The sequence below is a fragment of the Sarcophilus harrisii genome, chromosome 6, assembly GCF_902635505.1.
Source record: "Sarcophilus harrisii chromosome 6, mSarHar1.11, whole genome shotgun sequence".
NCBI lineage: Eukaryota > Metazoa > Chordata > Mammalia > Dasyuromorphia > Dasyuridae > Sarcophilus > Sarcophilus harrisii.
In genome coordinates, this window is record NC_045431.1 from 233933260 (window position 1) to 233945898 (window position 12639).

Here is a 12639-nt window from a genome sequence, read left to right on the forward strand (position 1 = left end):
ATTACCAGGTCAAGGCGCAAATATTGCTAATAGCTAGGAAAGAAAAAACTAATTCAAAAGCCCTGAGTCAAGATCGCACAAGATTTAATAGCTCCCACTTTAAAACAGAGGACTTGGAATATGATATTTTAGAGGACAAAGAAATTAGGATTACAACCAAGAATCATCAAGTCAGCAAAACTGAATATAATCCTTCAAGTGAAAAAAATGAATATTTAATGAAATAGAGAACTTCCAAACATTCCTGATGTAAAGATCAAAACTGTATGGAAAATTTGACATTGAAACTGAAGAAAGAGAAATATAAAAAAGTAAGCATGAAAAAGTAATATGGGGCTCAATAGAGGTAAACTTTATATTCTTATATGGAAAGATAATGCACATAACTCCTAAGGACTTTTATTATTATTAGGGCAGTTAAAAAGACTTTACATATAGGTATGAGTCAATTATGCTGAAATGATCAGCAAAACAATGAGGGGAAGAAAAACAGCTATGCATTGGGAGAAAGGAAAATGGAGAGGAAGAATTGGGAAATTTTTCTCACATAAGAGACATGCAAAGAACAGATTTTAGAATAGAGGGGAGAATGGGGTGGGGGGATAAGCAATGCTTGAACCTATCACCAGAATTGGCTCAGAGAAAAATATATATACGTACTCAGCTGTATACAGAACTGTAAACTTAGCCAACAGGGTAATAGAAGAAAGGAAGAATTTGAGAAAGGGAGAAAGAGATGAAAAAGGGAAGATGAGTTAAAGGAGCAATGGTTACAAGCAAAATAAAAAGGATAAAAAAAAATGGAGCAGCTAAACAGAAGAAAATAGGATGGAGGCAAGCACATAGTTAGAAATCATAATTATAAAAATGAATGTAACAAGCTAACCCATGAAACAAAAGAGAGAAAGATGGATTAAAAACCAAAATCTAACAATGTTGTTCACAAGAAACATCTGAATCAGAAAGAGACCACAAAATTAAAGGGCTTGAACAGAACCTAATATACTTCAGCTGAAGTTTTTAAAAAAAAAAAAAAAAAAGCAGGGACAGCAATCATGATCCCAGGCAAAGAAAAGGAATAGTCCTAATTGAAAGGAATAATCAGGAAAATTACACTCTGCTAAAAAGTTCCACAATGAAGTATTATCAAAGGTTTTTACAGCAAATTTCTCTGACATAGGCCTCATTTCTCAAATATATGCCAAGTATAGAACTGAGTCAACTTTAGTCATTTCCCAATTGATAAACGTACAAAGCTCATGAACAGGCAGTTCTCAAATCAAAGCTATCTACAATCACATTTTAAAATTTCCTAAATCCTTATTGATGAAAACAACTCTAAGGTACCATCTTAGAGCTACAATAGGTGTAAACCTATAAAAAATAAATGCTGAAGGGGATAAGAAAAAAATAGGTACACTTGATGCACTATTGGTAGAGTGGTGAACTATCTAACCATTCTGGAGAGCAATTTGAATCTATGCCCAAATCCAATATCTGTATCCCAAAGAGATCAAAGAAGAAGGAAAAGGACCTACATGTACAAAAATGTTTATAGCAGCTTTTTTATGGTAGCAAAAAATTAGAGACTGAAGGAATGCCCATCAGTTGGAAATGGCTGAATAAGTTGTGGGATATAATTGTGAAACAATACAATTATGCTATAAGAAATGACAAGGGAGTAATTTCAGAAAAACATGGCAAGACCTATATGAACTGATGCAAAATGGAGAACCATGAAATCACTGTGCACAGTAACAGTAATGTTGTAATGATGATCAACTGTGACAAACATGGTTACTCGAGCAATACAATGATTGAAAACAATTCTAAAAGACTCATGATTAAAAAAAAAAAAAAACGTTTTCCACCTCCAGAAAAAGCAATGAGGAACTCTTCAGTGCAGGCTTTATATTTTGTTTCCTTTTCTTTCTTTCTTTCTTTTCTTTTTTTTAAAGGAAATACAGTTAATACAAAAATGTTTTGCATGTGAAATCACATGAATTTCACATGTATAAGTGATACCATTCCCTTACTGTAGAGAACTCCCAGAAAGCTGGAGACTTCAGTAACTGGGGAGGTTCTCCTCCTAAGATTAATTAAGGATGCATTTAAGCTTGAAATCACGAGAAAACACAAGGTCCTGGCACATTTACCAGGGCATTGTGAAGTTTACACAAGATTGAGCCTCCAGAAACTAACAACATGCTTCACAGAATTAGATCATAGAAAACAGAAACCAGGGTTGGTCACAGAACAGTGCTTTTCGTGATAATCTATGGTTTTAAGATACCTAAGTAGCAAGATTTCTCTGAATGATCAGCTCTGTTGAATTAACAGCCAACCCCATCTCCTTGTTTTCAACTGCCACCAGCCCCTTTGTGCTGTGCGGGTCACCTTGCCTTCTCAGTGGGTAGAGGAAGAGAATCTGAAACTCCAAATTGAAAAAAGAAAAATTGTTGAAAATGAATAATTGAAATGTTAAATAAAAACAACTGGAAAAAAGGTGTCAAAGAAAAAGCTGACTTGCAGCCTTACACAAAGTAAGAAAAGCTCAAGGGAAAGCCAACCTTCCCTCACAGCACGCAGAGCCCAGAGGGATAAAGGGGCTGCATGTCAGAAGCCCGGGTCAGCAGGGAAGGTCTCAAGATGACCCCCAACATGCTGAGGGAGCCCGGGGGGAGGCGGGAGGCAGCTTATCCGGCCTGCTGTAACTTCCACGGACTCTGCTAGAGCCGGCCAGAAGCCTGAGCCTGGGAAAGCCCGAGCCACCGAGACCAGCCCGGCTCCTTCGCCCCATCAGAGTAGAGCAATCATGGCAGCAGAGCGCCTGGCAGCCGGCAGGTACTTAGTAAATATTGACTGGACTGGATTGGATCACTGGAGCCTGAGGCAAAGTCTGAATGACCAAGCATCATTCTGTTTTCCCAGCAGTTTTTCTCCAAGTTCTTGGCCAAGGACTTTGTTTTCTGCTTTTTCTAACGCTGGATTATTGAGTTCCATTGGTTTTTGATTCTCGTCTGGCCTTTTTTTCCAATGACTTCCAATGGCTGCTCCTTTTTAATAACCGAGGTCTGGAAGAAGAGCATTATGCCTTTTCATCATTTCTCTGGATATCCTAAGTATTTTTCCAAAAGAATTTTCTCATTGTTTCAAGTTCTACACTATCTCCTTGGCGATTCGACTTTAGCAGGTATAAAGTAAAGGTATAAAGGCCAATTCACTTTATTAGGGCTGCCATTTTATTGCCTGGGCACCCTTCAGCTATTTAAATTGTCCTTGTTGTTTAAGAGGCACCTTGTTAGTCAATCTGTAGTCTTTGCATTTTATAATGATTTAAACTTCCCACTCTATCACCGAGCATCATTATTACAAAGAAACATGGGTGATTTTTGAGGATGTTTCTGCGGAAGATCCAAGTATCTTTGGTGATCCTCCAGGACCTCTAAGAAAGAGGCACAATTCTCTTTTTTACCGCCCTTTGTGCCTTTTGTTTCTCTGCCGCGTCTTACAGCAATTACCTAAAACTGAGGAGAGGGGCCCCCCTTGATTCACCCCTGCATTTACTGGGGAGGCTTCGGGGTGTCCTCACGGTCAGGGGGGCGCCGCTCTTGGCCTGTACCTTCTGGGGCCACAGGCGGTGGACTTTGTCAAAGGCTCTCTGCGTCCATCGCCACGGCCGAGTGGGGAGGCCTTTTACTCGGTTAACTGTGTCCGCTCTCCCTGGACACATGCAGGCCGAGACTGGGGTGCTAGAGGCCTCCTGAAACTCCTCCCCGGCGTCCTCACCCCCATTAGATACCCCGGCCTGACTCGAAGCCCCTCCAAGCCGGCCCCCGCTGCCCGCCCCCAAGCCCGCAGGGTCCCGGGGGGAGACCACCTACTTTGGCTGCCGGGAGCCGGACCCATTCCCGGCGGCCCCCCTCGCGCTCCTCTCCGGCACCAGCTGCCCCCGCACGGAGCCGCTGCTCAGGCTGCGGGGGGCTCCGAGACTCCCCCAGACGCGCAGCCAGGGGGGCCCGCGGCCTAGGGAAACAAGGACCGAGGTCCGGCCGTTAACCATCTACGGCGGCCCTTGCCTGGCGGGGGCGGGGACTCCGGGGCACGAGGGGGCAGAACGGGCGTCCCCACTCTTTCAATGTCTTCCTCCCCCTCGTCATCGGCAGGCGGAAGGGCCGAGAAAACCTCGCCTGGACGTGGCTTAGCCCCTAGGGGGCGGGGCAGCAGGGGGCAACTGAGCGCGCGGGAAGGGAAGGGAGATCCCCGAAGCAGAGCCCGCCTCCCAGACTGCCCCGCGGTTCCTGGCCAGCGCGCGCCCCAAAGCGGGCTCCCGGACCCAGGGACCACTGAAAGCTCTCCGCTCTCGCCCAGGGTCCAGCCTCGGGGGCGTGCGCGCACACACGCGCACGCAGGACGCTCACCGCGCAGTGCCGCGGGCTTTCCTCGCGCGAGCCCCAGCGCCGTGCCCAGGGTGTTCCAGGCGGCGCGGCCTGGCCCCATGACCCCGAATCTCAGGTGGAGGAAGGAGCAAGCCGGCGGCACTCCCGGCCTGCTTCGCGCGGCGCCGGAACCGGAAGTAGGCCAATACGCGTGCGGTTTTCCCCGCCGGAAGTGAGCGTGCGCGAACCGGAAGTGAGTGTGCGTTTCCATCCACTGGACCGTCAGTGCCGGTCCCCGTAAGTCGCCGTAAGCCCCGCGCTTGCCCCGCGCCCCCCCCTCTTCCCCGCCGCGTCCATCCCGGAGCCGCCGCCATGAAGGATGTGCCGGGCTTCCTGCAGCAGAGCCAGAGCGCCGGTCCTGGCCAGGCCGCCGTGTGGCACCGCCTCGAGGAGCTCTACACCAAGAAGTGAGGGGCGCGGGAGACGCGGTGGGGGATCCTCCTCCTCGGCCCCACCCCCATCCCCCGCCCCTCCCCCTCCTCGGCCCCACCCCCACCCCCGCCCCTCCCCCTCCTCGGGCTAGCGCCCCTCCCCACGCTGCGGGGGGCGCTGAAGATCCCCTTCTCCCGCAGGTTATGGCACCAGCTCACGCTCCAGATCCTGGACTTCGTGCAGGACCCCTGCTTCGCGCAGGGCGACGGGCTCATCAAGGTGAGCGGGGGCTCTGCGGGAAGCCGCCGTCCGCGCGCTGCTCTCGTCCGCCGCTGCTCTCGGGCCGCAGGACACGGGCGTGTGTGGCTGGGCCTCGTCCTCCTGCCCTTCAGCCCGGACAGGCGCGCGCTCGGACGCCTTCGGGAGGGCTCGCTTGGCCCAGTTCATTGGCCGCGCAGCCTTTGACCCCTTGAGCTACCGGTGAAGTGCTGGCCAGCTGCTTCCCTTGCTTCTGTTCCGTTGGCGCGGAAGCTTTGTCTCGCCCTGCCCCGAACGCCGTCCTTTTCATCTTCTGAAGCCGCCAGCTTTTGTTGGGCAGCGCGGCCTGTTCTGCTGCCCGTTTCTGGCGGCGGGAGCGCTTTCAAGACTGTCAGCCGCCCTGGCCATAGCTCCAGACCCCCCAGCCTCCTTGTCTGGAAGCCGCCACGGCGGCCGCCTCCGTCCCCCACTCTCTGGTGCGCTCTCACTCTCCCCGGGACTGCAGCGCCCGGGACTGAATGCGCGCTCCAGCTGCGCGTTCTGTGCGCCCGGCCTCAAATGGATGGGCGGCCTTGGCCGGCCGCGGGGCCTGCAGTCAGGGTTAGGGTTAGCGCGCCTCCTGGCGCTGCTTTTTTCCCAGAAACTGCCGTGAAACCCGGTCTTCCCCATTCTGAGTCTCTGCTGCGAGGCATATCTCCTCATCTGTATGTTTTCTCTCGTTGCTCAGACCCTTTAGAGCTTTTCCTGTTGCTTACAAGCGCTTTTTCCCGGTGGCCAGCAAACTGATCCAGAGTTCCTTTCCTGGGCACTGATAACGCCATCCGACAATTATAGATTGGGTGGTTTCGGCTTACGGGCATGATATGATGCTTGCCCATAATTAAGCTTATCTCCTTTTTTGCCCAGTCCTTTAGCCTCATGGGAGCTTCCTGCTCTCTTATCCCCATCAGTTGGGCGCTGTAATACCCAGAAGAGGTTCTTGGGGCTTGGCTGTGCACCTCTTCCAAACAGTTAGGAAGTAAACAAAACCAGTTCTAGCACGTACACCACAGGGCCTCAGGCATTGAGGTTTCCTTCTATGAAGCGCTCTCCCTTGTTCCTCATCTCTATTCCCTCAGACTCTTATCTCTGATATCTTTGGGCTTCTGAGTTTCCTTTACTAGTTCCATTTTCTCTATGAATGCTGGTATTTGCATTTGTTCACATCTTTGTTTTAATATGGGCTCACAAACTGTATTGCAACACTCCTTAAAGGGGCCTTAATAAATTAGCAAAAATAGTTGGGAGGAGCAGGAAATCCAAGTTTCTGGATTTGGGGTGTGTTTCATTTGTGTAATGTCATTTCGGATGTTAAGACAGGATTGTATCGGAAGAGTTGAAACGATTTTCCTGGGAGGCTGAGGAGTTCAGTAGCAGGTGACAGATTTAAAAGCAAGAGTGGATCCAAAAGCGCCCTGTCTCCATTTTTTAGTGGTCATTTAGGGTTCTGGCAGAGTTACAGAGATTTGACAAGGGCCTCTGTGTAAAATAGCCTGGCAGGGGCACCATTCCTGAAGTGGGCAGGAGCATGCTTCCCCACCTGGGCCAGCGACCACTGTTGCTGCGGCCACTGTCATTGGACCCCAGCCTCCTCCTCGCAACACCTGGCTTTCCCTGTGGTAGGGCCGAGAATCCGGAGCCCATCCAGCATGTGCTGGTCCTGACAAAGGCAGCGAGGTTTGGGTACAAAGCCCTGTCTGTCACGGTGGCTTTCCTCCATAGAGGTGACCTTCAGGACTAGCTCTTCTCCCCACAGCTTTCCAGTGCACAGTGTACCCGAAAACCCCCTTCTCCCGGGACACAGGACACGAATCCTCCCCAACCTTGCTCAGCATCACCCAAGCCAGAGTCCAGAACATTTCTGCCCCTCCCGGCCTTTGGCTCCTTAGGATTTGTCCCCATTGTCCTGGCTCTGGTTTTCTGTTGCCTGTGGCCCTAACGTGCTTCTCTGGTTTGGAGCCATTGCAGCTTTGGGGGGGGCAGGTCTCTTGTCTGCACCCATGTCCTTGGCTAAAGTACTTGCCCAGCCAGCAAAGCGAGTCATCCCCAGGTCAGCCAAAGTTCCCAAGGCGATTTTCAGAGCTAAACACAGAGGCCCTTCCTGGGGCCCCAGGCCACCCCCAAAAGCAGAACCTCTGAGGGCTTCTTCTCTGGGAGGGGCTGTCCTTGAGGCCATCTGCGATGGTACTGCCAGCTTGGATATTGTGTGTCACATGTGTCTCCCGAGCCCTGGGTCTCGGGTCCTCCAGACCCATAACTTGAGATGGGGGACAAGATTTGGTCAGGGAGGTCTGTACCTTGGGGCCCAACTGGCATTGTCTAACAGATCCCATTTCTTTACTCCCGCAGCTTTACGAAAACTTCATCAGTGAGTTTGAGCACAGGTAACGCACCCTCTTGTTCACTGTTGGCTTTCTGCATCTGGGCACTGCTGGGATTGTAAATCCAGGTGATCTTGCCATTTCAGGGTGAATCCTCTGTCTTTGGTGGAAATCATCCTCCATGTGGTCAGACAGATGACAGGTGAGCACTGACTCCACAAGTAGGAACGTCTCCTACACGGTGCATTGGCCTTTGCCGGCCCAGCAGTAATTTGTTCTATCGAGTGATAGCGACTCTCGTACTGATCTGCTTCTCGGTGCCCCTTCTGACGTCATTCCTTTTTATTTCCTCCAGATCCTAATGTTGCTCTGACGTTTCTGGAAAAGACTCGTGAAAAGGTAGATCTGAATCTCCACTGCAACCTTCCTTGCTACGGGGCTCTCCCCGAGGGCGCCCGCAGCTCATGTGTCACATGGGAACGAGGTCTGGGAAAGCCGGCTGCCACCACTCCCTCCTCTAGTCCCATCTCCCTCTCTCATTTTTTTTGGCAATCTCAGGTGAAAAGCAGCGATGAGGCAGTAATCCTGTGCAAGACCGCCATAGGGGCCCTGAAACTGAACATCGGAGACCTCCAGGTCACCAAGGTGAAGAGGGGGGTCCCGCACCTCCCTGCCCCCGTGACCCTCATTCCTGGGCTGATCTGTAGGACAGGCAAGGACTTAGTACCCAGCTTCCTGCCAGGAAAGCCAATACCGAGGCTCCCAGATTGACCCGGACATGGCGAGAAAGCCTCAGGGCATCCCATGGGGGGGGGGGGGTCTGGCAGGGCCACCTCTTTTTGGGAGAAAGAAGAGCCCCCATGTGCCTCCTGTCCACACGGTCCTGGCGGTCCTTTCTTTCCGTGGCGGTGGGGAGCAGGGAGCACCCTCAGAGCCCCGTCCTGTCCCTGTGCAGGAAACAATTGAAGATGTGGAAGAGATGCTTAACAACCTCCCGGGCGTGACCTCCGTGCACAGTCGCTTCTATGACCTTTCCAGCAAATACTATCAGACCATCGGGAACCACGCGTCCTACTACAAGGACGCCCTGCGGTTCCTGGGCTGCATTGATGTCAAAGACCTGCCAGGTACCTCAGGAGCTGCTCCCGTCCCTGCCCTGCTGGGGGGAGGGCGCCCCACTCTGCCGCCCTTGGTTCTGGATCTGATGGCCAGGGCTCCAGACTGAGACAGAGAAACTCCCAGTGCATATGGAGGCGGCTTTGGGGGGATGGAATCGAAACGATGGCCTTCACCGGGTGAGACAAGGGCGGGAGCCAGGAGAACAAGGGCGAGTCCCCCGAGTTCCAGCCTCGAAAGCCGGTGTCAGTTTGGGAAGAATATGATTGAGTCGTTGTTGTAATGTTTTTTATTTGGGCTGAGGGCAGAGGGTACTTAGAAAAGAAGCCAGCCCTGGAGGCATCAATTAGTTAGGCCTATGGGCCACACCCCCAGAGAGCCTCCGGGGCTCCGTGGGACCCCTCATTGCTGGGCCTCCCTGCCTGTGCCTTCTCCAGCTGGGCCCCCCAGAACTGCAGCTTTCTTCTAGCTAGTCTCCCCAGTGACAGCTCATCCAGTCAAGAAGCCTTGATTAAGGTTCAGGATACCTCTAACTTCAAGGGGCCTGTATCCAGCTCAGTCATCTCCGTCCCCCCCCCCCCCCCGCCCCCAGGGGGCAGTTTTGATTTTTTTCAGAGGTCAGACTCATAGCCAAGTGTCTCCCCCAAAAGGGTAGACTTGAAACAGAAAGTTCTCCTTGTTCCCCATAAGCAATCTCACCCGCCCCAGTCGGCTTCGTTACTTTGGGTCTCTGAGGTCGATGGCCTGGCAGGGCTGCCAGTCCCAGGACTTGGCATTTCGTGTGTGGTCCATCCTCTCCCTTAGACTGGACAGCTCTGGGGCTTTGTGCCTTCGGCGCAGTGTCTTCCACAAAGAGGAGCTTGGGGCCTCCACATCCTGCCTGGGCAAGTACGGGTCACAGGATCACTCAAAGAACCTCGGTTAGCTCTGATGAGGAATCTGAGCCTACCTTGTCAGGTGCTCAGTGCCCTCTTGGGGTGCTGTTTGCCGGGCAGCCGGGGATGCCCCAGTGTCCAGAGCTCCCAACTCAGAGGCAGGCGGGCATGAATGCAAATCTTGGTTGGGACGCTTCTGAGACTAAGAGCCCCAAACCCCAGGCTGCCCCTGGGCCAATGAGAACAGCACCCCTGCTAGGGCAGGGCCAGGGAAGCACCCCAGCAGGGGTACCTCAGGAAGCGGGGCTCTCCCTCCTGTTGACCTTTGCTTCGGTGCTGACAGCTTCATGGCCCGTCTGCAGGTCAGACCTCGCTGCAACAGGCTCGGGATCTCCAACCCTCGGTCTGGCAGGTCTGGGGTTTGGGGCTTCCGGGTCATCGGTCAGCCGCCTTCGGTTCTGGGGCTTCTGACTCCTGGCCCATTTTCTCAGTGCTCCCCTGGGTCTTCGGTTATATTGAAGCAGCAGCAGTTCTGCCCCCCAAGGCAAGGGTCCACTCCTCGGTAGGTTCTGACCTCTGTGGGAATGACCCAAGGAGTCTCCTGCTCCTCCACAAGCATCTGTGAATAGATGCCCAGGGCACCCACTCCCTCCCTTTGCCCACCCTCCCCTGGGCCTCTGCCTGAGAAGGGCTAGGGGCCCTGAGCCTTCTCCATTGCCAGTCCCCGGCCACAGCTCCACCCAAGGCCCCCCCCACTCACGCTCCGAGTTGTTGGCTGTGGGACATCTGGAGAGGCAGGCTGCCCACAACCAGGGCTTCCCTGAACACTCTGGCAGCAGAAAGGGGCCGGGGGCACCCCTGGCATGCCGCCTCCGGGTGGGCCAGAGTAGCCCTCTTCCTCCTGACGCCAGGGGGCTTTTTGTAGCACTCATTGTGTCAGAGGGTCCCCAGTACGGGCACTGGGAAGGGTGGCAGGGCCCCGCACATTGGAGGAGAGGGGCTCCGACATCCGTCAGGGAGCAGATGGAAGCCAACACATGCCAGGGGCTTTCTGCGGGTCACTTTGTGTCTGGGAGGGGCCCTCTGCCCAGTCAGTCGGCTGACCGGAGGCCTCCTCTCCTCCCAGTGTCCGAGCAGCAGGAGAGAGCTTTCACCCTGGGCCTGGCCGGACTGCTCGGGGAAGGCGTCTACAACTTTGGGGAACTGGTGAGTTGGCTCCGGAGCGGGGTCCCGCGGAGGGCCATGGCCCGAGTCCCCCAGCTGACCCCATCTGCTTGGCCCACAGCTTATGCACCCTGTGCTGGACTCTCTGAGGAACACGGACCGCCAGTGGCTGATCGACACACTCTATGCCTTCAACAGCGGCAACGTTGAGAGGTTCCAGACCTTGAAGCCCGCCTGGGGCCAGCAGGTGAGGGGGCCCAAATGGACCCCAACGAAATTCTGATTGGAACCCCGCTTCCTTGAGATCCCACAAACTCCCCCAATCTCCAGATTCTCGCAGTCTCTCTCTGGGGTGGGCCGGGGCGGGTGGGGGATGTGGGGAGACCCCTCGTCTGCCTCTTCCCCCTACAGCCAGACCTGGCTGCCAACGAGGGCCTGCTCCTGCAGAAGATCCAGCTGCTGTGCCTCATGGAGGTGAGTGTGGGCCCCCACCCCCCGGGATGGTGGGGCGGCCCTGGCGGGCTGGGGCCACAGCCAGGGGGGGTCATCCTCGGCTCGGCCTTTCAGATGACCTTCACGCGCCCGGCCAACCACCGGCAGCTGACCTTTGAGGAGATTGCCCAGAGTGCCAAGGTGAAGGTGAACGAGGTGAGCTCCTTCCCTGGGGCCCCGGGGCCACACACCCCCCTCTCCCCCCAATCACCCCTGACCCGCCCTTGGCTATGCCCACGTAGGTGGAGCTGTTGGTGATGAAGGCCCTCTCGGTGGGACTGGTGAAGGGCAGCATCGACGAGGTGGACAAGCGGGTGCACATGACCTGGGTGCAGCCTCGGGTGCTGGATCTGCAGCAGGTACGATGGCCCGCCAGCTGCAGAGACCCCTGGGGGAGAGGGGAACCTCCTGGGAGTCAGCCTTCTCATTCATTATCCAAGGGGACAGGGGAAATGGGGGGGCAGGGCCAGAAGAGGGGCAAGGTCAGAGGGCAAGCCTCCCGGAAAACTGTGGCTGGGGAATGGGTTTGGGCCCCTGGTGAGGGTGGCTGCCCCTTGTATGCCCCCAGATCAAGGGCATGAAGGACCGCCTGGAGTTCTGGTGCACAGACGTGAAGAGCATGGAGATGCTGGTGGAGCACCAGGCCCACGACATCCTGACGTAGGCCCTGGGCGGCGTCTCAGGGGGCTCCGGTCCCACAGCGCCAGGGATAGGCTGGGCCACAGCTGGTGGTGGGGGCAGTCACTGCAGGGGGGGTGCTGCTTCAGCCCCCCCCCCCACCTCTCCTGACCTAGAGGCAGGCGCCCTGGGCCCTCTGGTTGCCCCTCTTAGATCCCTCCCCTTGGTGACCCCCTGCTGTACAGCTCTGTTTGATAAATGTGGAATAAACTTTTTGGACCTCTTCCTGGGCCTGGCTCTGAGTGAAGGGGGGCTGGGGAGGCGGGGGGGGGGGGGGTCATGGAGGGCCGGAAGAACCACAGAGATGGCTTTGTCAGAGACCTTTAATGGGCTGGGGGGAGGGGTCTCCTGGCAGCAGCAGGGGGTCCGGCATTGGCTGCTCCTTTCAGGGCGCTTCCCTCAGCCAGAACTTTTCTTATAGCTGTGGATGTTGCTCAGGATCCATCCCGAAGGACCCAGGAAGGTGAAAAAGATGATCGCCATGGCGACGGCCTGCTCCTGTTGTGGGAGGGAGCAGTGGGGGGGAAGATGACGTATTGATTAGGCACTGGCTGTGTGCTGAGCTGGACAAAGTCCTCAGCCCCTTGAGGCAATCCTTTTGTCGAGGAAACTGAGGCAAGCAGGGCCTTGGGCTGCCCCGCCCCGCTACTGCCAAGTTGCCATGGCATCTGCTGCCCCTCCTCTGCTGGCCTCTCTCCCCCTCACGCCCAGACCCTGTGACCTTCCTAAGGGCAGGCGGACCAGAAGATGATAAAGGGGCCCTTCAGGGGGGCGTCATGGGGAACAGCCAGTGGGGGGAGGGGGCATGGGCAGACATGGACAGTGTGGCCTGGTCCCCTCCCATGGGCAAGAGTCTCCTGGGCTGCCCAGGCACCATGGGGGGGG

The 12639-nt window shown here is 54.7% G+C and overlaps 2 protein-coding genes across 9 annotated transcripts in view; one reads left to right on the forward strand and one right to left on the reverse strand.

Moving 5' to 3' along the window:
* The window catches only part of SIRT3 (sirtuin 3), a 17121-nt gene extending 12351 nt beyond the window's left edge, over positions 1–4770 (reverse strand). For 3 of the 8 annotated variants that reach the window (XR_004230286.1, XM_031942756.1, XM_031942758.1), the window contains exons 1-2: positions 4422–4669; positions 3885–4026 (exon numbers count right to left, since the gene is read on the reverse strand). Coding sequence is in view for 5 of the 8 variants with exons in the window: in XM_031942756.1 (XP_031798616.1) it covers positions 3885–4026; positions 4422–4650 (371 nt within the window). In the remaining 3 variants the exon portion in view is untranslated. Of the gene's footprint in view, positions 1–2293; positions 2435–2538; positions 3075–3884; positions 4027–4421 lie in introns of those variants that run through there. The other 5 variants (XM_012552913.3, XM_031942759.1, XM_012552912.3 and 2 more) reach the window with 5 other exon arrangements.
* Positions 4633–11979, forward strand: PSMD13 (proteasome 26S subunit, non-ATPase 13). The gene is made up of 13 exons (XM_031942763.1): positions 4633–4846; positions 5012–5090; positions 7458–7492; positions 7576–7631; positions 7785–7828; positions 7988–8074; positions 8385–8556; positions 10547–10626; positions 10706–10831; positions 10996–11058; positions 11152–11232; positions 11319–11435; positions 11645–11979. Exons 1-13 carry the CDS (start codon positions 4752–4754, stop codon positions 11738–11740), a joined length of 1131 nt encoding a protein of 376 aa, XP_031798623.1. The 5' UTR covers positions 4633–4751; the 3' UTR covers positions 11741–11979.
* Positions 11980–12639: the final 660 nt, after the last annotated feature.

Excerpts from the sequence above, each read along its gene's own strand:
- PSMD13 (XM_031942763.1), top strand. The coding sequence starts at position 4,752 with ATGAAGGATGTGCCGGGCTTCCTGCAGCAGAGCCAGAGCGCCGGTCCT. Across the intron at positions 7,632-7,784 it reads TGTGGTCAGACAGATGACAG|ATCCTAATGTTGCTCTGACG; the intron begins GTGAGCACTGAC and ends TATTTCCTCCAG. Across the intron at positions 10,627-10,705 it reads TCTACAACTTTGGGGAACTG|CTTATGCACCCTGTGCTGGA; the intron begins GTGAGTTGGCTC and ends CTTGGCCCACAG.